Source organism: Rhinoderma darwinii, chromosome 2, assembly GCF_050947455.1.
Source record: "Rhinoderma darwinii isolate aRhiDar2 chromosome 2, aRhiDar2.hap1, whole genome shotgun sequence".
Classification (NCBI taxonomy): Eukaryota; Metazoa; Chordata; class Amphibia; order Anura; family Rhinodermatidae; genus Rhinoderma; species Rhinoderma darwinii.
In genome coordinates this window covers 235,927,533-235,952,342 of record NC_134688.1, presented here as the reverse complement: position 1 = coordinate 235,952,342, position 24,810 = coordinate 235,927,533, and the positions used below count along the sequence as shown (strand labels likewise).

General features: G+C 40.2%; 1 protein-coding gene across 4 annotated transcripts in view; it reads left to right on the top strand.

The window, feature by feature from the left end:
• The window catches only part of NHS (NHS actin remodeling regulator), a 199,935-nt gene that overhangs the window by 153,895 nt on the left and 21,230 nt on the right, over window positions 1–24,810 (top strand). Inside the window, exons 2-5 of one of the 4 annotated variants that reach the window (XM_075852970.1) lie at window positions 13,102–13,254; window positions 17,702–17,832; window positions 20,520–20,582; window positions 23,750–23,939. In XM_075852970.1, coding sequence (XP_075709085.1) covers window positions 13,102–13,254; window positions 17,702–17,832; window positions 20,520–20,582; window positions 23,750–23,939 — 537 coding nt within the window. Of the gene's footprint in view, window positions 1–13,101; window positions 13,255–17,698; window positions 17,833–20,519; window positions 20,583–23,749; window positions 23,940–24,810 lie in introns of all 4 variants that reach the window. The other 3 variants (XM_075852969.1, XM_075852972.1, XM_075852971.1) reach the window with 3 other exon arrangements.

The following is a 24,810-nucleotide window of genomic DNA, read 5'->3' as shown; positions in this document are numbered from 1 at the left end:
AAAACAAGTTACTATTAAAAGGTATATTTTACTCAGTTGTCACTTCAGTGAACCTTATAATTAATTTTCTCATATTGTGGGAGCACAATCAGATTTTTTATCAAACTATACAGTGAATTTAAGATTATGATGTATCAAAAATGCTTTTATGCAAAAAGGAACATACAGAGAAGCTTTGAGCGAACCTTGAAATTATATGAAAAGTATATATGAGATAAGCATAAGATAGACACTGGTGTTGTTTTTAATTAATGGGTGAATAGATAGCTATATGTAGAAATGTATGGGTAACTGTGTGGTTAACCCTTAAGTTTTTTATTTATTTTTTCATTATTGGGCCTTATTACAACTTTATCCTCTCTTACATGGAAAACTTGTTACTGAGCAGGCTGGCGCTGCATATAGATCCATACTAAAGGATCGCTGAATTACGAGTAGTACGTGTGACTTGCTACTAATTATATTTACCTATAGACATGCAAATTGTGAACGGTAGTTTTTGTTTAGCTGCTCTCTCTCCAGATTGTAAACTAAAACTGAGACCTTTCTCTGCCGACAGTGATCTATGTATTGGTCTATCATTTGGTTATTTACTAGTCTATTATAGGCAGGTATTCGCTATTTTAGTTATTTAGTTATTTAATGGTTGCAATGTATAAGGAGTCTGTAGGTGTAATGGATATGTAATGATAGTGTCCAATCCCATGAAAACATGAAACGGGTCCTTTAAGTCTTTTTGACAGTCGAGAAATCCACCAAGTACAGGAGTGAGTTAACAGCCCTGATGATTGAGGGTAAAAGCTCCGGGATTACTGCTCACTGTTCTGATTTGCTATTCTGCTGGACTGTGTGGAGATTAGAAGGACCAAATTCTTGGGCTGAACCATCTGGCAGGGGTGTCGCTAGGGTTAGCAGATGTTTGGACATGAGCATATCATGAGTATCCCAGCAGGTAATTCTGCATAACCCCTTCTGCACTTAAAAGAGGTCAGCCTTTATACAACTCAGAGTCTCTCTGGGACTTAGCGTATATTATGGATAAGAAAAGAGAAGCCTCTTGGGCATTGGAATGTTTCCTAAAAAAGCAGAGCTGAGATCTCCGCCATGGCCCTAGGATGCTGTTTGCTGAGGACTGGAGGTATTTGGCTTTAACTGCTAAGATTTTGTATCTTAAAATGTTTATTTTGTAAAGTTGCTCGGAATTATCAAAACATTTGAATGGAAATTCTGAAATTTAGATGCTGTTTGCTTTCTAATGAAAACACTGCAGAACGAATTTGTATAAAATAAAAGGGAGTTACTGGTACACCTGGCACAGATGTAAATGGGCATAGGTGGGGTGTCTAATAGAATGACTGTGGTATGTGATATAATGGCAATAAAAACATGAAAGGTGAAGAAGTCTTTTTACATGAATTCATAACATGAAGATAATTCAGTTTTGATTATAGGTTACGTAAACAGCAATGTGCTTTTGATGGATACTTTTTCTGTTACATTGGGCCAAGTACAGATTTCACATGGAAATGTAATTTCTTACTCTAGACAGTCTTTATGTTGTGTGTTTTGTTGTCTTGTAGTGAACTTTTTGGTACAGAGATGTTGCTGTCACACTTCTTGAAAATCATAAATACTGTGGTCTTTGCCATGGGTTGCTTTGGAAATGTTGATGGTATTAATGCAATATTCCAACAGGAACACTTTATCTCATGCATGTATTAGTAGATTGGAATAATAAGCATATAGAATGGAACTCATGTTTAGAGGGTTCCCCTTAAATTGGACCTCTCACCTCTCCTGACATTTCTATTTTTAGCAAATATTCCTCATGGGATAACAATTCTGGAGCATCTTTTCTTAGAACTGTGTGTTGTGCCATCCCTCTGCTATTCCTCCAAGAAATGTCTGAATAAATTGACAACTGGGTGTTACCATTCCCCCTGTCTATTTCTGTAAGCACTGATTGGACTTTGTCAGTCTGTGTAGAGACCCCCAACCGGTACACTCAGTTGTCAATTTATTTATACATTTCTAGTAGGAATAACAGAGGGACAGCTGTAGAGTAGAGTTCTAAGAAAAGGTGTTCCAGAATTGCTGTGTCTTTGTGAATACAATTATATTCTAAAACAAACATGTCAGGAGAGGTGACAAATCCTCTTTAAACTCTACATGCCCATACTGGAATTGTAAAACTCAATGGCTCACATGATTCCAAATTATAATGTATTATACTATAGATGATGCTAAAGTGGGAATGGGTAATAAGTACTTGGCTCATTTCTAACTTGTACTTAAAGGACCATGATCCCCATATTTGAACTTGTATTATACCATTCACTGCCCAGTATAAATTTGGAACGACAGCATCTCAGTTTGCAAACATCCTTAAGCCTGTCCTGCATTTTAGGGCGGTATACGATTTGATACAGCTCTCAAGCGCTAAGAAACAATGGCCCTGTTCTGATTTACACAATTCTTCAATCTACCCAGAACAAATCTGTCAAACTGTCTGTAACCTATTTGACTAAATGAAAGTACTAAATAAAAATACTAAATTCCCCATTGTGTGTGTTGTGTTTATATTTAGTTATTAGTAATGTTGTGTATTGTAGCCTATACCCTTATGTATAATTATCCCTATCTGGAAGTCTGGGTTTACCCAATGGTAAAGTTGATGCTGTTGTAGAGTCAGGGGAACCCAGCTGATGTCTTGTGGTGTATTGACCAGGGCCGTCCACTAGGCAGGGCAAAAGGGTTTTATTTGTCAAGTTATTCTTTCCAAGTAAATCATTCATTTGGCGGTGGCACAATTCTTGGTGCTTACAATGAAAGGGTGTTCTATTTTTATTCTTTAGTAAAGCAGCTTTGAGGAATATTGTGTCTGGTATGTTAGATCCAAAGTGTTAGTTTAGCATCCCCAATACTGGAGGCTCAATGCCAGCCATATAGATTAGGCCAAGAAAAAAAGGATGTGTCCAAACCACAGCCCTTGGATCTTGGCGACCTACAAAGGCGAATCTATTGCTTCTATTATTCACACTTAGGCGCATATGTTGATATTTCTTTAATCTTGTTACTGTTCTCTTTGGTTTTTTTATGGTTATGCTGGTTGACCAGAGCATTAATCTCTAATATATTCATGGACCATTTACTGCTATATCAGTCGAAATATTTATTTGTTTGCTGATTTCACACCCTTCTAATTGTCAGAATTTTCAGAACATGGAACATTTATAAAATAACAAATAATAAAAGATAAGATTCACATTGGAGCCACTTTAAAGAATTTCTAAGAGAAGCGCATAAACCACAATTCCATCGTACAATGGTAATATCATTGTAGTTCACTTACCTGCATATAAGTCCATAGAGATCTTTATAAGTATCTCACCCTAAGGCCTTATTCACATGAGCGTATCTGATTTGGGTCCGCAATAAACGGACCGTTTTTCATGCATATGAATGTCAGTGTTGCATCGGTGTGGTTTCTGTGTGTCATCCTTTTTTTCATCTGTTTTTCTCCTTTGCAAGCACTTTCTGGTCTCACTTTTTTTTTTTTTTGGTCTGCATTTCTTTAGCAACTGATCCATGAAAAGCAAACAGCGTGCAGATGTCGTCCATTTTTTTCACGAACTCATAGACTTTAACAGATGAGAATGGAAACCAGAATAGGACATGCTGGGAGTTTCCCGCAACGCAAAAAATGCCCTGTGAAAGAAAATGGATGTGTGCTGTTCATTGTGAGAACGGACAGCACAATGACGATCAACACGCCTTAGTGCAGTCTTATTCGCATGTCCACCGATCCAAGTCAATAATACATAGTTTCATCACATTTAGAGCACCGTTATTTTAGAAGCATTTATTTGATGCTGTGGCATCCTGGAAATAGTCGTAATACAATTCATTCAAACCTGCCAACAGTCATGTTGTATGCCGGCGTGTCAGGCAATCCGGACCAGGAAAGGGTGGAGGTCATTTTGCATTAAAGGTAGCATTTCTGGGACTTTTTGGAGGAATTCCTGAGTGGGGCAGGGCTTAAAATATCCCACGATTTGGAATTCAAATATTAGGAGGTATGTGAATGTATGGAAATATCATTGCATTTGTAAGAATTATACTTTACATTTTAATTGCTAAATATTATTTCTGTTTCTGCTAACACTGGCCAATGTCCAGACAAACCTATTTATAGAGGTACATCAATATTCCTGATCCTATCAGTATTTCATATACTTTTCTGTACTAGAACATTCATCAGAATAGGGCCCACCTGCAAAGAATTCTTTACCCACCTTCGGAAATACTTTCTAGATTCTTGTTAAAGGGATTGTCCAATCTAGAAAACCAATGTCTATATATATGCTTCTAGGCCATATGGACCTGACATCATAGAGGAGACTCTATGCACTGGCGGATCTTGTTCTGGTGGGTTTGATGTGACATCAGTTTAATGGGCGCTGCGTAATACTACATTTCCCTAGCAGCAGCCACGGTTTGAACTATGATAAAAGCTTTTTTCGGTGGATTTTCAAGGCTTGCAGAATATGCTAGGGGTGTGTGTACGTCTACTGTCTGAGTTTATTGAGCATAGTTTCCTATCCAGACCAAATGACGACAGCGCTGAACTTTGCGTTCCAGACCAACCTGACAATATAAAGTATAAACCACAATTAAAAGCAAGAAAATTGAAAGTATCAGATTCCTTTCTCCCACAAGCTGCTTCTTCTGGCTGCTCACTACATACACAACTGCTTGAGAGCTCTGCTCACTGGCAAACACAGCAGGGAATGAACACAGACGGGGCATTCCACAGTCGCTTCAGATGAATGGAACAGATCATTTCCAAGTCTGTCTGAAGGCAATACAGGGAGATGGACATCAATGTCTTCTTGTCACATCTAGGCAGCTACTAGAAGATACCATCATTTGAGCATTATGTGTTGGTCAGATATCGCTGGTATTTTATTTAGTAGTAGTGATAGTACTTTTATAGTTACATGTGAAAAAGTTCACCTCTGTTGGACAATAATGATTTAGAAGTGTTATTCCTATACATTGTGGCTGTAAAATGGAACCACATACGGTATATAGTGACTTCCCACACTAGTATAAATGAATAAAATGAACTCAAGTTATAATCTGTTGACTTGTAGACATAATGCATTGCAGTATTTAATTATTTACCAACTCTGCATTTAGGTGTGACATTTTCTATAGACCATTTCTAGCAATATGTAAGGCCTACTCCATTTGCAAAATTACTTTTTTGTAATTCAATAATAGAAAAATACCTTGCACCCCTGCGGCTGTGGGTTTTCCACTCGTGTCTCCGCTACGGCATATTCTGATGCCTCCTAGGTTGTTATTGTGTGCAGCACAAAGGATCTGCCAACGATACAGAAGTGGCTCGATGGTGCCCTGTCATTTTATAATGACAGGCACAAACAATAGCAAGCAGAGGGCTCAGATGAAACAAAATAAAGTAAGTTAGGACATGGGAGTTTGTACTTCTGTGGAAAACTCAGTGTTTAAAGCTTGCCATAGACTTAAAGTGGCTGTCTCATGAAGACAGCGCCTGTCCATATGCCCTATTAGGGCATATGAAGGTAATAGTGGGGTGTCCCCCCGCTCGGGACCCACTCTGTGTGCCAAAACAGAGAGCCGCTTCCCCCAGCAAAATCAGTCAGCTGCAAAAGGTTTGTCTCTGATCAGAAAATACCTTTAATGATTATCTTAACGGTCTAAAAAAATGTCCGCTCTTTAGTAATCATTGTCTATGGTATAAAAGAGGATCAGTTCCGACAGATAGAAATCTGCTCCATTCCATCAGTCAGAAAACGTATAGTTCATGCGTCAAAATTTTTCTTGTCCATTAGTGGTAAATATTACAACTATAGTGTTCAGTAAACTAACATCCGATGCTGGCCACGGGTTTGGTTTTAATCGGTAGTCTTTTCCAAGCCGGTTCAGCTTTTAACAGTGAAATGTCGTGTTTATTCAGGTTTAGAGAAAAGGCCGGTAGTAGAGACATTTAATAAACATTGTATGTGGTAGATAATAATAATAATAATAATTATATTTTAGGCTAGCTTGATTGTAATTTATGCAAGTTATTTACATACAGTCGTGAAATCTGAAAACTCTGTCTATTCCTATCTGCCAAGCTTCAATATTGTCATTGCTACATCCTCTAGGCCATGTCATCTGTCTTCTTTATGCCTTAAACAGGAGTTTAATACAAGGGTAACATGTAGAAGTATATGACTTGAATGTTGGTAATGGTTTACCAACCAATTACCATTTTATTCTCTTCTTCTTCTACTATAACCTGTAGCTTGCACAGATCAATGGTGGCTTTTTTTTTTTGGCCTTCAACCAAAGATTTAATCTAGAGTGAAACGGATGGAGGGCATATGAAGTGTTTGTGCCGTGTACTGGAATTTTTGCCTTTAACTGTTTAACAAAGTTTCTGTGTTGCTTCATATGATTTTAGGTGAAGCAACATTCACATTTGAATTGAATTTTAACCTTTTCCAGGTCCAAAATGTTGGACGTTTTTACCTGGTATCGCATAGTTGGTAGTTAGAATGCATAAACTTACTATATAATTTACAACCAACCTACCTTTTTGGCAAGGATGAAATTACTATTTGATCAGATCTGTCCACTCAATGAGAATAATATGTCTGGTGCTCCAGGTATACAGATGTGGGTATAGTGATCGCTCTGCAGTCAGAATAGTGATGGATCCAGTTGGTTTATCTATGGTTTTGCTGTACTTTTTGATAACATACACATTTGAATATTGTGCATTTGTGAATGACGTGATGACATGACAAAAACAATAGACATACTGTATATATTGTGTGATGTATTGCAGAGCCTAGGATCAACGGCATCAAAGGTCTTGATCAGGCTTTCATGTATAGGCCTAGACTATTCCCTTACTTACTTTCTACAGATCACATATATGGGATGTGACATAAATAGTAGGAAGATACTGTAAATTGGCTGCACAGTGTCATTTGCATGCAAAATAATTCTTTATTGGCAAAAGATAGCAGCCATAAGAATGAATACATTCTGAAACACAGTTGTTACAGACATGCTGTAGGAAACTAAAACAATAGAAAGTTTGTTGTAAAATCCATTAAAAATATATAGGCCCTGTGTAATATATACAATTTTGAGGAATATACATTACTAGTGAATGCTTAATGGAGTTGTCTCACCACCGACAACCTCTACAATATGGGAATGATGATTAGCGGATCATCACCGGCCAGCCCCCAACACCTCTGCTAAACTGATGATTTTATCGGGGAAAGCCCCTGGCAGCCAGATATTTCCCCTATGATATTGAGATAAATGCTCACTCATGTCATACATGGACTGGAGCCACCAGAGGAAAAGCCACAGCTTGGAACATGGAGGTGGGTACCAAATGGTGACCCCCTTTATGATATCTATATACTCTTATATGGCGTATGGATAGAGCTGATCTTCATGAGATAACCCCTTTAACGTGGCCCAACAAGGCCCCATTTTTTTTGTACCAAGAATCAACACATGTATTGGGAAATATTGAGAGTTTATTCAGGAGGACTCAATATATTAAACAAATAAATCTCATCTTTTCTGATAGGGTTGGATTACCATGTGAAACATCTGTTCCATATAGCAGCCTTTGAAGTAATCCTCCAGATTTTCACATTTATTCCTTTTACTCCATTCGCCAGTCCATAGCATGTTTCCTTTAGAAAAATGGCTGTATTGATTTCATGTCACTAGCTACGATATATGGCCATAGCATGGTCAAGGGGTGGTAAGTGTTTGTAAAAATGATGTTTCAGATCAAATATAATATAAACATATATTTCATCCATCATGTATAAATGGATTTCCAATCTAATAGTTCACTTACAAATGAATTTACATGTGATTGTATGTTACATTCTGAGTCCCTGGTATCTTGCGAAGCTGCCAGCTTGACCCAACTTGCTGTGGCATGAAGCAGTGTTGTGGTAAAGGCAGCATGGCACTGCATACATTATTGAATGCCTCATAGTTTTTACCAGTACATACGCATTGTGTGCTCTCTAGTGCTTCCTGTCACAACACATTATAAAATGCATCCCAAAAATAGAGGAAATCTAAAGGAGCTGACATTACAACATCATTTCTATTTTGTTTTATTTGCACGAAAAAGTCTCTTAGGTCCCATGCGGAAATGTTTTCTCCTTAGTGCCGTACATTTAAGGACAAGCAATGTATTTCTATTCCCCATTGCCCCTTTAAGGTTACACACTATCCTGTTTAGGATAGTACCATATCTGTATATGATATATAAGGGTATGTGCACACGATGAGAGGCTTTTACGGCTGAAATGACAGACAGTTTTCAGGAGAAAACAGCTGCCTCGTTTCAGTCGTAAATGCTCCTCCTCGCATTTTGCGAGGCTTCTCTGACAGCCATAAATTTTGAGCTGTGCTTCATTGAGTTCAATGAAGTACGGCTCAAATTACGTCTGAAAGAAGTGCCCTGCACTTCTTTTGACGAGGCTGTATTTTTACGCGTCGTCGTTTGACAGCTGTCAAACGACGACGCGTAAATGACAGGTCGTCTGCACAGTACGTCGGCAAACCCATTCAAATGAATGGGCAGATGTTTGCCGACGTATTGTAGCCCTATTTTCAGACGTAAAACGAGGCATAATACGCCTCGTTTACGTCTGAAAATAGGTCGTGTGAACCCAGCCTTATGGCTATGAAGACATTTTTAATTTATAAAGAAGCAATGTACTGCTCAGCTATTACTGTATCGTTGGAAATCTGGACCCCTTAGACTAAAATATTGCGTAAACACTTTTCATTGACAGTCATGTCTTAGAATATACAGATTATTTGTGAATCTATTATACAGGATGGTAATATAATAATAGCAGGAATACAAAGAAAACAACATGTCTACCAGACAGTGCTGTGGGGGAAACCCATGAAATATAGCAAAATAAATAGAGCAGAAATCCTTCTTGCTTGCCCTTTGAATAGTTATTATTAGAACAAACACGCTTGAATGATCTAAGAAGCCAAACTACCTTCCAGCGTTTCAATGTAGCGCAAGCCCGACATAAGGGTTTATCGTCGTTCCTCGCACAAACTAAACCTATTCTCGGTGCAGATGATATTGATCCTATCAGTGCTACAGCTATCTTTCAGCATATGTAGAGTTAAAATACACTGCCTTGCTGATGACTGGCATAGTTGTCATACTGGCAACAGTTAAACTTGGTAAATATTAGTCATTGGAGTCATTAGCGTTTATTTTTTGATTAAAGTTATAAAACAGTAGTTGATAATAGTCATATATAGTCCATTCTATACACTATTTACTAATAAAATGTGATGTCGGCCATAAAATATAGATTGCTGAATACAGTACGATAGCATTGTACCACATTGCTAGGTAGTGCCTATTATATTAGCCCGTCCACAAGCAAGTCACGACTGGTAGTGGCTTATCTACTGATGGAAATCCAATATGCCCGATCCTTGTCGTCCCCCTACATTTCCCATCAAAGGATAGCCGGGGGGTTCCCATACACATTATATTATCACGGGATACCGGCCATTTAGGCAAGATCCATAAACCTTAATCTAATATGTATGGTCTGCCTTAGACGCTGTCATATACGTGACATCTAAATATATTTGTGGATTTCCGAAACATATTCTGAATTATTGGAGTTGCCAATTTTGTATGAGCAATAAAGGACTACATGTGCTTATTGCTGTTTTCTTATTGTAAAAAGTAACATGTAATAGTTACTAAATAACCCTACATTAGTAATTCAGCATAAGCACATTTAGGTTAAAGTGCATTGTTGTCCTTGATCAAATTAGGCAACTTCGGGTCTTTTTTTTTTTTTGGGGGGGGTGGTTAGAATTGGGCAGGCTATCACATGAACAGGCAAACACCACAGAAAGTCAGTGAGCCATTTTGTCAGTATGGCATTGGCAGGTGCAATGTATTAATCACCCGCTCTGTGTGGTGACATGGGTATGTATTTGTGAAATAAGGCATTCACTCTTAGTAATCCTTCTCCTTGTAGCCTAATGAGGCGTGTGATAGAAAGCCAAGCCAGACTTTATATAATGTCTCCTATGATTGTGAAGACTGCTAGGCTGCAGATTGACATGCAAAGAACATGAAAAATGTAGAAAAAAACTGGTTTATCGCTATATAATCATGTTCCAACATTGTATATTTGTGTAAAAAACGAAAAAATGACTAAAGAGGTCCAGATACTACATAACTATATATAACCATAGAAAGTCATTAAACATACGCAGGTCTTACCTTTGTATTGTAATATACAAGGTGCAATATGTTTGTGACTTCCAGCGGAAAAGCAAATCCCATGATGCTTTACTCTAAAGTCTGGAGTCTCATGAGAGCTCCAGGCTATAAAGCTGTTGGGAACTTATAGGCCAATATACACTGAAGCAGATACCATACATACTAATAGTGATGGCAGAAAAATCGCATTTCATCCCCCTTTCCTTGTATGAAACTTGGGAAGGGTCTATGTGGGATATAAAGTACACTGGACACCCAATTGGACTATTTGTACAGCTTTACAATATGTCAAATAATAAATAGAGGTTATTATTATTCGTTTTATTATCGGATACTGAAGTACTGTAGATAGACGACCTATAAACGGTTGGGTTTATTTTTACTTCATTTAAGCTGTTTTGACAAATCCATGGAAATGTTTATTGGGTCTTCATCACTGTTCACACTGCTTATTTATATCTAAGGCTAAGTTCACATCTCATTTTTTATTGTACGTCTGACTTGCGCGTTTTGACATAAAAAAAACAGTGTCAAATCGTGTACCACAGCGTGTATATTAATTTCTATGGTGAGGACGGATGCCCTAATGGTGAAGTTTGTTCATACGTTTTTGTGCTTGCGTTCTATCCTTTTTTTTCTATGTCCTGAAGGGCGTAGACTACTATGCTTTTCAGTACTCTTCCAAAACGTACACCACACGTATACATTTTTTATTTGTATTGAAGTCAGTGGCGACGTATGCAATCTTAAAATCTACATTTGCACGCGTAAAACGTATACGCTTTCGTCACCATATATGGGGAATTACCCAGATTATGAGATAAAGACGTGCCTCCCCCTGCCAAGCCCCTCAGTACTGGCGCCAGAAAACACTGCAGCCACTCCCTACTTCTTCCTATATATTTTGACTTTACAAATCTTGACTTTACAAAGTTTGATTTAGCTCAAGAACAAAAAACATATAGAAGTAAGAGCGGACACAAACGTATAAAAACGTCATACGTCGTATACTACAAAGAACGTAAGCGTATGTTACAAATGCATACGATTTTGTAACTTTAAAAACATATACGTCTTCGAATACCACAAACGTGTGCACAAAAACGAGTTGTGGGCTTAGCGCTTGTCCACACAACGGAATTGCTGCAGAAAATTTCTGCTGCAATTCCGTTGAAAGTCAAAGGCTTTCCGCTTCGGCAAAAACGCACCATTTCCTGCATGTTTTTGCGTCAGATAATGGTGCGTATTTTGCTGCGCTTTTCCCAATGTTAGGAGATGGAGACATCTCCTATGAAAAACGCAGCAATTCTGCACACTTTCCGTAGCAGGAATTGACATGCTGCGGTCTGAAAAATACGCACTGCAGGTCAATTTCGGTTCGGAAAATTTTACGCAGCATGTGGATGAGATTTGTTAAATCTCATCCACTATGCTGCTAGTGTATTTTGCTGCGTTTTTTCGGGAAAAACACGGCAATTCCGGAGCGTGTGGACGAGCCCTTTGCCTAATTCTGCTACAATACTGATGTGCCAAGAATGTCACATAGTTCCATTGTATCCATGAGAGTCATCCTTTGTATCATATCTTTGTTTTTAGTGAGGTACTGTACTTCATCATGTGTAGACAGAGTTCTTTGATGCTAGATAGTTTGTTTCCACTTTCAAAGTTAAGCATTCACAGGAGATACCAGAGCGGGAACAGCCATAAATTACAGATGATATATGAGGTATCTAAGTCTTCGTTCACATCTGTGTCGGGACTCCATTTATGGGTTCCGTCTGAGCTTTCCGCCAGGGGAAACCCATGAACGGAATCCAAATTGAAACAAACGGAAAGCATAGGTTTCCGTTTGCATCACCATTGATCTCAGTGGTGACGGATCTGGTTCAAATGGTTTCTGTTTGTCACACCGCTGTGTGAGGGTTCCGTCCTTTTGACGGAATCAATACCGTAGTCGACTGTGCTATTCATTCTGTCAAAATGACGGAACGCTTACACAATAGTGACAAACAAAAAAACATTTGCACCGGATCCGTCACCATTGAAATAAATGGTTTCCGTTTGTTTCAGTTTGGATTCCGTTCATGGGTTCCCCTGACGGAAAGCTTAGACGAAACCCATGAACAGAGTCCCGACGCAGATGTGAACGAAGCCAAATATCTGTTACATTTATACTTTGTTTCTCCAGCACATGCAAATACTGTAAGGCTGGGTTCACACAAGCACGTTACGTCCGTAAAGGACGGAACTTATTTCGGCCGCAAGTCCCAGACCGAACACAGTGCAGGGAGCCGGGCTCCTAGCATCATAGTGATGTGTCTGAACTGTCCCGTACTGAAAACATGATTACAGCGAGACAGAGACTACTAGCATCGTACATAACTATGCGGACGTAACATGCTCGTGTGAACCCAGCCTAAATGATACAACTGTGGCAGCTAAATAGCAACCACAAGATAGGGAACCAATGATAGGAAAGCTTTATTTTTTTACAATGATCATTGATTCTATAAATATACAATGGCATAAAAATATACAGATTATATCAAAACTAATACCATAGTCCTTGACATATCGGTAGTCCTTGTGCTGTGACTAAAGTATACATATGTTTATGTATGTTAATAAAATATTACATTGTTCACATCTTGAATTGTGTGTAGTAGTCAAAATGAGTGAAAATGTTCTAAATGATCGCCAAAGTCACCAATAATAAAATGACACTCTTTTATTCACAGCTGTCTCAAACCTGGATGCAGAGAGCAAGCTCAGTGTGTATTACAAGACATCCTGGCACCAGCAGAGGAATATTTTTTTGCCTACCACTAGACCCCCCTGTGTGGAGGAGCTACACCGCCATGCCAAGCAAAGCCTGCGGGCCCTGCGGAAGGGTGAGTTATTTTAGTAATGATTTAAAGTTAGATTTAGTACGATTTACAAGTTATTACTTATTTCAATAAGCAGTTTATTTATTCCTTTATATATTTCTCAGCTCTTTAAAGAAAACTTGTCACCTCTCCTGACATGTCTGTTATAGTAAATACTTGCATTCCCCATAAAATAAACATTTTGAAGCATCTTTTCATGTTATGCCATTGCTATTTTATTATTTCTGTAAATGGATGAATAAATTCTCCTTATCAAAGGAGCATATCAAATTAATGCAGTGTCAAACTGTGCAGGGACACACCTTATTTTTAGGCCTCATTTACACGAACGTGATATACGTCCGTGCGACGCGCGTGCTTTTCACGCGGGTCGCACGGACCTATACAAGTCTATGGGGGCATGCAGACAGTCCGTGAGTTTTGCTCAACGTGAGTGCGCTGAAAAAAACTCACGACATGTTCTAAAATTCTGCGTTTTCCGCGCATCACGCATCCACTGCGTGATTCGCGCAAGAGCTGTCAAACTCTGAATGTAAACAGAAAAGCACCACGTGCTTTTCTGTTTACTAACATCCAAACGGAGTGTCTTAGAGATGAGCGAACCGTCAGAACCGAACCAAACTTCACCGGGTTCGGCCGAACTCGTTTTGACCGAACCCGGCAAAAAATGTTCCGGTACGCGACGTCAGGAGACAGTCACTGTCCAGGGTGCTGAAAGAGTTAAACTGGTTCAGCACCCTGGACAGTGACTTCCGATCACAATATACGTGAACGTGTAAAAAAAAAAAAGTTCTGACTTACCGATAACTCCCGGCTTCTTCCTCCAGTCTGACCTCCCGGGATGACAATTAAGTCCAAGTGACAGCTGCAGCCAATCACAAGCCAAGCACAGGCTGCAGCGGTCACATGGACTGCCGCGTCATCCAGGGAGGTGGGGACAGATGTCAAGAGAGGCTCGTCACCAAGGACGCGTCACCAAGGCAACGGCCGGGAAGTTCTCGGTAAGTACGAACCTCTTTTTTTTTTAACAGGTTACTCGATATGGTGATTGGAATTCACTGTCGAGGGTGCTGAAAGAGTTACTGCCGATCAGTTAACTCTTTCAGCACCCTGGACAGTGACTGACGTCGACTAGCCTCATCTCTATGATGGCGGCTGCGCGAAAATCACGCAGCCGCGCATCATACACTGATGACACACGGAGCTGTCAAGTGCCTTTTGCGCATGCAAAATGCTGCGTTTTTTTGCGTGCGCAAAACGCACACGCTCGTGTAAATGAGGCCTTAAGGACATGGTAACACCCAGTAGTCCATTTATTAATACATTTCCAGGAGGAATAACAGAGGACCGGCACAATTATCCACAAAAGATACTTCAGAATTTGTATAGGGAATACAAAAAGTTCCTAAAACAGACGTGTAACGAGTGTTGATGCGACCCCCTTAACTGTCATGACATAATAATGTCATAATTGTGGCACCAGACTAAGGCCTCATGCACACGACCGTAGCCGTGTGCACGGCCGTGATTTTCGGGTCGGCCGGCTACGGACTGTCAGCCGCGGGCCGCCCGCAAATCGTAGGACATGCACATGGTCGCCGTCATTGTTTTCAATGAGCCCGGACCGCAGAAGACGGCCGTAATAGGACATGCCCGTTCTTTCTGCGGTGTGGGTTCCCGGGCCGTGCAAAGATCGCAAAAACTACGGTCGTGTGCATGGCCCCATAGAAATGAATGGGCCCGCAATTCTCCCGTGGATTTTCGGGGGAATTGCGGCCGCAAAAGCACGTTCATGTGATGGTAGCCTAATGCATTTTTATGGAATTGCATATTACAAGCACGACCACACCATAAAAAAAACGATGGCAACAAATCCTTTTCTGAAGACCCCCTAGATTATTAAATCACAACTGCACCAAAACACTGGCAAGGTTCCGGGAAGCGGAAATTTTCCCGTTTTGGACAGTGTTTGGCTTTAACTATAAAGAACAATTGTTGGTTGAGGCGTTTAGAAATGTTTCCCCTTTTAATGGTTTATATGAAGGGGATAATAAAATGTTTGCCTCAGAAAGGCCTGGCAGTGTGAAGAAGTGTTAATAAATGCTTGAATGTGAAGGTTTGGTTTCCTTTGCCGATGTCTTACTGTCAGTTAATGTAGGATCCACGGTTAAGTCTCCTCTGGCCGGAAGGAGTAATTATATCATGAAGTTGTGGCTTCCCTGCCTGCGTTTTATAGCTTTATGGAGCGCAGGCATTTTACTTCTCTCAGTGAAGCCATGTAGAAGGTGTATGTCCTTCTGACACTAAAATTCCCACCAGCCTGCTCTATTCAACTATCATATAGCCTTCAATCACGCCTAGAAGAAATAAAGAGATCTGTAAGGAAGGTCTCAAGCTGAGAAACTGGGGAAAAAGATTGAATTGCAATTATGCTCACATATTCAATGAAAGGGAATACTAAGTACTTGGAGAGATGTGGGATAATATGATGAGAACATCCAGCAGGAGGCAAGACGTGTCTCTGCAATAGTCAGTCAACATCTTTTCTGACTATTTCCATTGCCTATAAACGCCTGTTTTATCTTAAAGGGGTATTCCCAACTTAGACATTCGTGGCGTATCCACAGGACATGCCATTATTTTCTGATAGATGCAGGTCCCAGCTCTGGGACCTACAGCTATCTCCAGAATGGGGGTCCCCGACAGCTTTCCCGCTTGCTCGGCATAACTACCATAGAATAGAGAGTGACAAGCACATGCCTGGCCGCCCCTCAATACGTTCTTCGCCTGAATACAGTGGCCGTCTCACCAGGCGGGGCAGAGGTCCGGCACCACCATTGTGGAGATAGCTGTAGGTCCCTGATCCTCTGAATATGCCATAAATGTCTAAGTTGGGAATATTAAGCATTATTATGAGTTATAGTGATTTGTGTTGTCTGTAATTTAATATTGTATATCTGTAGTTGCTGTGTTTCCTCTAGCCTAAGGCCTAATGCAAACGACTGTGGTGATTTTGCGGTCCGTAAAACCATGGATTCGTTCTTCGTACTTCCGTAGTGCATCCGTATGTCATTCACAGATCCACAAAAAAAAAGAAAAGCTGGAATTGATGTCACCAATTTGTCCCAAACCCCTGAGTAGGTCACATGATGACTGAATCACATGAATTCTCTGGCATCGATTGGCAACGTATCTGCAATTGCGTACAACACATATGCCGTCCCCAATTTTCACGGTCCCATAGACTTCTATGAGCGAGTTTGTGCCGCAAATACGGACAGTAAAATGACATGTTCTAAATCGCATCCCTCATACCTGTACATCGCGGTCGTGTGCATGGGGCCATATAAATGAATGGGTCCATGTGCTATCCGCAAAATTGCTGATCACACACAGACAAAAAAAACCCGGTTGTGTGCATTAGTCCTAAGATCTCTTTCACACGCAGTATTTTGGTCGATATTTTGCATCAGTATCTTGAAGCCAAAACCAGGAGTGGTTCAATACACGGACGAGGTGCAAGTCTTTCCATTATACTTTTTCTTTGTGTAGGTTCCACTACTGGTTTTGGCATCCAAATACTGACGCAAAATACTGCGTGTGAAAGTGGCCTTAGTCTGTAGGATCTGCTGTCCAAACTTCTACTTTGGTCCATTAACCGATTTCCAGAGACAAAGTCAGCTAGACCTCTGTTGTAGTTACTCCTATGGCGGGGGAGGGTAAAGAAGCCACATCTTCACCAAGGCGCTTCCTGCTACCACCGCTCACCCCTACAATCACCAAATGTCCTGGCGAGCGTCCTACAGCCACTGGCGGGATCTGCCTGTGTTCACACACAGTAGGATAAGTCATTATTTCAAGGACTTAACATCATTTACGTCATTTTAAGTTACTATATAAGTTTCAGTCATATGAAATGAAGGTGCAGGTCTGCTAGAAACAGTTAAAACACTGTAATGTTCTGTATGAAACTAATACTTTATTGAACATTACCGGAATTACAATAGAATAAAAGGGTTGAACACTTTAATATCATTGATAAAATCCACGCTCTACAGATAAAGTCACAGATTAGCCTTATTCATCCTACTTAAAGGGATTTTCCAATATTACCTTTTATTTTCAAACTGATGAAAAAGCATATTCCTATTGCTTTGATGCATAGAGGTTGGTAAATCTGCAAAAAAAATAGTTTGTTAGACTTTGCACACTTTGTATTGTAACTATAACTGGGTAACCAAACAATGAGAAAGCTTGACTGCCATCTAGTGGAAAACAGGCACAACAACATTTACATGTATTTATTTAACGTTATGTGGAATACTTGTGTCATAATCCAGCTTGTAGAATCTTTTGCTGTCAGTACTACATTTCCAATTATTTACTTTAAAAAAAAATAATTCTCTGAAGAATTCTTATACTAACTCATGTTTCCCTTTTTCCATAGCAGAGCAGCGGGCTCGAGCAGATAACAGAGAAAGACGGTTCATGGGCTCTGTTTTTGCTCCACCTCCATTTCCTTCATATCCGGCAGCTAATACAATAAAGAGACGTGAAGTAAAGGAACGCCCACATGTACCAGTAAGATGTCGTCTATTCTTTATGCCAAGTGTTAAAATGTTCTTGTCAGTCTGTTTAGGGCATGTTCAGACGTGGCGGAATTTTTCCGCTGCAAATGTTGCTGCAGATTCGTTGCGAATTTGCAGCAACATTTTCATATTTGACAGGTAGTTCAGACATTGCAGATATCACAGCAGACTTGCCACAGATTTCAGTTTTTGCATTGCAAAGGCTGAAATCCGCAGTGAAAGTCCGCTTCTCCGCAATGTAATATGCATGCTGCGGAGGGAAAATCTGCACCACAGCCTAATTTCCGCACAGTTATTTTCTGCAACGCCTGAGCTAAGTTACCTAAAGATATATAGAAACCAATTAAAATAACGGCTGCTGCAGATTTCCACTGCGGACTGTCCGTTGCAATTCAACAGCAATTCCGCCACGTTGTTTTGGGTCACTCGTCTGTCTAGATGTATTGACAACCCAGCATTGTAGCTGAAAATATAGCAGAGCATGCTGTATCACCTGAAATGGTTTGTTTATTTAAAAAAATAATGATAGTTAAAAAAAATTATATATATATATATCTATATATATATATATATATATATATGTAGATATATATCTATATATATAGCTATATTTATCTATCTATTGTGTGTATATATATAGATAGATAGATAGATAGATAGATAGATAGATAGATAGATAGATAGATAGATAGATAGATAGATAGATAGATAGATAGATAGATAGATAGATAGATAGATAGATAGATAGATAGATAGATAGATAGATAATTGTATATAGGGCTTCTAAACAGTTATATTTCATTTGAATCAATTTGATTTTAAAAACAGGATGGACATGTCATAGTGACATGTCAGAAGTTTTCATCAGTGGGGTTTCCGAGCACCGAGACCCAGACCGATCGCTAAAACAAATCGCCGGGAGCGCTGTGCCACTTTGTTTTTGATCGGCTTTCCTCAGAAAGCCGTGTATGGCCACAATAGAAATTCTATGAGCCTGTACACCACTCACTCGGGTTTCCGAGGTAAGCCATCAGAAGCTAAGCGGAACACCGTTCACCTGAGCGCTTCTGCCGCCTCGTTTTAGAGATTGGTGGTGGTCTCAGAACTAGGACATGTCAAAAGTTTCTTAAAAGTTAAGTTACCCTTTCAAAACAGAATTTTCACAGTTTAGATGTGTGAGGCTGTTACAAGTCTAATATCAGTTAACATGGGATATCTTCATTGCCTCGCCGAATCATATAAACTCGGCATTGACAACCCTACACTTATAATTGGTAAATTGCATTAACAGTAATCCTGTAAAATACAGAAATACAGCAAAATCTCCATAGAGAGGCCAGAAGGGAACCAAATTCTTATAAGCATCCTCATCAACTAGTCAACAGAAATGGTCTGAGAAGATTTACTGGTGTGCCATTCATATGAATAGCGCTTGTAGAAAACCATGCACATTCTGAAGGAACAGCCCCATTCAGATGTATAGAATGGATTTTTTTCATTTACAGAGATTTCTGCTGCAAATCTGCCACGTGTGAACATACCCTTAAAGAGGATCCATCACTAGTTTAGCAATTCCCTATCTCCTAACTAATCTACTAGGCACTATGATGCTGATAACTACAGGGTGATTTGTTTTCAAAAATGTTTATTATTTGCAAAGTTATGAGAATTTTTCTAATTATGCGAATGTGGCCATACTTGCCAAATAGGAGGGGACTCTTTCTTTTCAGTCTGGGCGGTGTTATGTTTTCTGTATGACGCTGACCAATCGTCATACAGCTTCTCCCCCTTCCCTGCCCAGTAACACAGAGTGATCTTATAGTATGCAGCTCCACTCCCGACTGTGTATTCACCTGCCAATATCTCCTTTGTGTCACAGCTAGAACTGCGTTCCTGGTATGAAATGAAAAATTGGAATCTCGTCTTTCATATGCCATATAATCCTCCTTCCCTCCAGCCTCAGTCTCTCACACTGTGTGAAGCTGCTTCATGCTGATAGGACAGTGGTCAGAGGCTGTGACGGAGCTCCACCTCAGGAGAATCGCTGCTGTTGACACCCACTTGTCTAGTATAGCCTCATTTGCATATTTTAAAAAAAAACATAACTTTTAAAATATTAAACTTTTTGGGACACAATTTTCACTAGCATGATCAGTGTGACGGCGCCTATTAGATTAACTAGGAGATTGGGCATTACTAAACTAGTGGCAGATCCTCTTTAAAGTTTTTCCACATAATTGCGACATACAGTTTTCAGTGTGGCTTTAAAGGGGTTGTTTCATCAGTACAACCCCTTTTCTAAATGCAAACCCTCTGGCAGAAAACCAGGTCCCTGTTCCTGTCCAGTAAATACAATGTTAGATATAGCATTTGAAGGGCTGGTCTTGGTTCTCTTAAACAGAAAATACTAGATTTTGATCACTCTGTAGGTATGGAGATTCTACATGTCAGACGCATATCCGTATAACCGCCATGATTGAGTGCCCCCTTGTGTAAATATCTCAAAATACCTCCCTACAATTATATACATTACATTTCATTTATGATCACTTTGTTTTCTGACATTTTATGCATGTTTTTTTATTTTTAAGTTGTAAGAATTGTTGTGTTATATACTTTACCATATATTTTTTACCATCTGTGCATGCTTTTAATGTTTCCCACATTTTATGTTCTTAGTTTAACAGAACCCGTCCGCCCTCCCCCACTGAATGTTGCCATTTGACCCCATGGAGTAGAAAGGTATTGGAAAGATGAAGTGTCCTTCTGTCCTAGTCCTACTGGCTTCACTCTATCCCTCTATATCTGCTTCTTTAACTACTTACACTTCCGTACTAATCCTTCTTCAACTGAGTAAATATGTATAGGAAAATGGGGTTCATACTGCAGCACTTTGTCCACATTCAACTGATCATTTCTAAAAATAGAATAGCAAATTCTAAGTTTCTTATTTACATCCTCACTGCAATATATGTGTCCTATAAGGAAAATGAAGCTCCAAGATTCTCCAAAAATTTGAATGTTTCCCAATACCTTATGTGACCCTTGAGCTTGAGAATGTGTTTTATTTTACCACATACCTTAAAGGGTAACTAAACTTTCAGAATCGCTCAAACAAAGCGGCAGAAGAGCTCGGGTAAGCGCTGAGACGCCCCTCTGTTTTCTCGCAAAGCCCATGTAACGGTGTACGGACTCAATCAAAAGTATATGAGCCTGTACACCAACAGCTTGGCTTTCCGAAAAAAGCCGATCGGAAATGAAGTGGCTCAGCGCTTTCCCAGAATGCTTCTGCTGCTTCGTTTTAGCTATCAGTAGGGGTCTCAGTGCTCGGACCCCCACCGATCTAAACTTCTGACATGTGACTATGACATGTCAGAAGATTTTTTAAAGTTTCGTTACACTTTAAGATCTCCACAGAAAAAAATTATTTAATTCTTAAAAATGTCATAACAGTTACACACCTGTCGAAGTTTCTGAAGGACCTTCCCAAATAAATCTTACCATGTGGCTTAGCTCTGACCTTCTTTCATGAAATTAAATAATAGTAGATATATAGGTGATTATTATCATATTAAAAATATAATGTATAGTTACCGACCATGGTCCTGGCCAAATATAACAAATATGAGTGGACCAGGTACGGAAACTGTGGAGCGTCAATAGAAACCGCTACATATGAAACGCTTCCCTTAAAGTAATCTATATGGTCACTTTTCAGTGTACTATTGTTTCGGGATTTCTAATGCATGTGATATTAGTGAAGGCTTTTCCGTCATTACGTTCTTACACTGACGCTAGTGATATTAGACGTCAGATCACTACACAGTCATTGTCCAATGGTCTTGTAATTCAGGGAAGGAATCAGCAACAAATCCCAGCCTTTTTACTTTAGCATACAGCAAACTTTTCTTCCGTGTTACCTAGGAAACAAAGTCTTTTGTACTTGAAGTTTGTATGAGCTATTCATGTCCGCTGGGAATGGACACAAAAGCTGCAGTTGCAGGAGGAAAAAGGAAAAGATGTACGTCTTCCAGCAAAGTTAGCTTAGAATCACGTTATATGTGCTATTTAGTTTCTGTGGCTTGGAAATATTGGAGCGGTAAGTGTCACTATGGATTGTTTTACTATCCCTGGGCATCTGCCGTTTGTAAACAATAGGGATTTGTTAGCCACAATTACCAGCAAATTGCAGGGAGACTAAAAAAATAATAGTCACAAAACGAAATGTTTTGTCATGTGATGAAGATAAACAATGAAAAAGCTAATTTTATATTTAATTATATTTAATTCAACAGCCAAGTACCGTCTGTTACATTGAAATGGGACTTACATACTGTAAAAATTAACCCAACTTGCAAGAGATGAATACCACTAATCTGTAAACATGACATTAAGGCGTACTGTGCCTCTTACATTAGGAAACACTTCATTTAGAGAGATAAAGTACCCCAAATTTATGTTTACATTTTGTTTGCTTTACATTCTATCTTTTCTACATGTTTTCCATGTTTGCCTTTGCTAATATATCCAGTTATACTTTTTATGTTGACTTCTGTATGACTTAACAATGCATATCCTATACATTGTAGATATAGATTTTTTGTGTGTTTCCTCTTAGCATATATGTATATTACTATCTCTTCAATTGGAACTGTGTGATTGAAAAACTTTAGTCATTTAATATATATATTTATATATGTATCAGGGCTAGCATCCGCAGCCGGTGTACCCGGGCAAGTGCCGGGGCCCACTACTCTTGGGGGGGCCCACTCGGCCTCCGGGTGCTGTCGCTGTCGTCGTCACGGCATCACTGTCCATCTATAAACAGTGATGTCGGGAGGAGAGATGGAGTCCCAGGCAGAGCGCTGGAAGCGGCTCTGCTCCGGGACCCCGTGTCTGGGGAAGCCCCTGACATCACTGTCCATATAAGGATACCTCCCTGCTTTGCTATAGTGGCTGGTGTCGCTACCGCTGTAGCAGGCGCAGCGGCTGCTAGCAGCGCAGCCAGTCTGGGGGGCCATCCCGATGGCCCTCAGGGCACAGGTCGCACACCCCTAAGGCCCTGCCCTGTGTGGCACTACCTGGTAGGTGGGGGCTGTGTGGCACTACCTGGGATGAGGGGGCTGTGTGCACTACATGGGAGGTGGGGGCTCTGTGGCGCTACCTTGGAGGTGGGGGCTGTGTGGTACTAACTGGGAGGGGGGACTGTGTGGCACTACCTGGGAGGGGGGCTGTGTGACACTACCTGGGAGGGGGGCTGTGTGGCACTACCGGGGGGCTGTGTGGTACTACCTGGGAGGGGGCTGTGTGACACTATCTACAGAGGGCACTAAATTTATGGGTGTACAAAATGGGGGCCTAACTTCTATAGGGGGGCATAAACAGGGCCTAACGTCTATATGGGGGCACAAAGTGAAGTTTTCTGCCATTTTACTGCCGTCGTGAGTTCCCCCGCAAATGGGCCTAAGTCTGTGGCGTCCAAGGGCCCACATGAACCGGGAGCCGGCCCCTGATATATATATATATATATATATATATATATATATATATAAAATCTATTTAATATTGGAATCAGTTTTGAATAAAATTAACCTCAATACTCCTTTCCCTCAAACGAAGGAGTAAGGTGTGGAGTATTTCTGCTGTTTTACTAGTCTACACCTCTAGCGCAGGCTCCAGTTTTCAAGCAGCAATGAACCGGATTGACGTTGTCACTGAACATGGCTCTTTGCTATGTTTCTCACCTGGTATCTTAGTTAACCAAGAAAGGGTGAATGGAGGAAGTGGGAAACTGAGGGTAATTCCAAATTGGAACAAGGCTTCATTGACCTACTTAAAAGTGTTTTTGCTTTGCATATATTGCCTACGTCTATTATTCTTTGTTTATTAGAAATGTATTCATTTTATAGGTGCATCCACCAGAGGAGGAAGATGATATGGTTTTAGGAGAGAGGCCGAAAAATCCAATCCCTAATGCGCCATCTACACTGGATAAACAAACTAACTGGAACAAAGAATTACCGCTCCCCACCCCTGAGGAAAAGATGAAACTGGAGTCCCAAGTGATTACTTCTTGCATTATCCCCATCAATGTTTCCGGTAGAGTACAAATATTCAAATTTTTATACACTCTCCATAAAACACAGCACCAAAATGTAAAATCCAGATTTTTGGAGCTGTCCTAATTCTTTTACTGACAAACATTCAGCGCTTGCCAGAGTATAAGGCTATGTTCTAATTTAAAATGTTTCGGTAGTGAAATGGAGGCAATATTCCTAAAGAAACAAAATGTGCCCTTAAACTCCAGATTCCACACATTTTGGTCATAGTCACTCTTCTATAAGATACAGCAGAGTTGCTGTTATTTAAAATGTCACTGTCATTTCAGGTGGCTTTTCAGAATAATCTGTCATGCTTGTGTAGAAGAGGAATAACACTATTTCTGACCATTTTATGACTTGTATTCAGCCGTCGTTGTCCCCTGCAGGCTACATATCCAATTATCAGGTTTTCCTGAACTCAGCTCAAGAAGGGGCAGGCACTACCTGTTATTATGTCCCTGTAACTGGGCATAAATATGAAAGACTGGGCCCCATAGCAAACTCTTGACGGCCCCCCCCCCTAGATACCACAGGCAGCCCTCCTTGTAGATAGTGCCCCCTGTAGATTGTGCAATACAGCACCCCTGTAGACAGTGCTATACAGCCCCCCTGTAGACAGCGTCACTCCCCACTTGTAGATAGCGCCCCCACCTCCTCTTGTAGATTGTGCCATACAGCCCCCCTGTAGATATCGCCTTAAAACCCCCCTGTATATAGTGCCACACAGCCCCCTTCCCTTGTATATAGTGACACACAGCCCCCCTTAGTAGATAGTGCCACACAGCCCCCCTTAATAGATAGTGCCACACACAGACCCCTGTTGATTACGCCACACACAGACCACTGTAGATAGCGTCACAGCCCTCCCA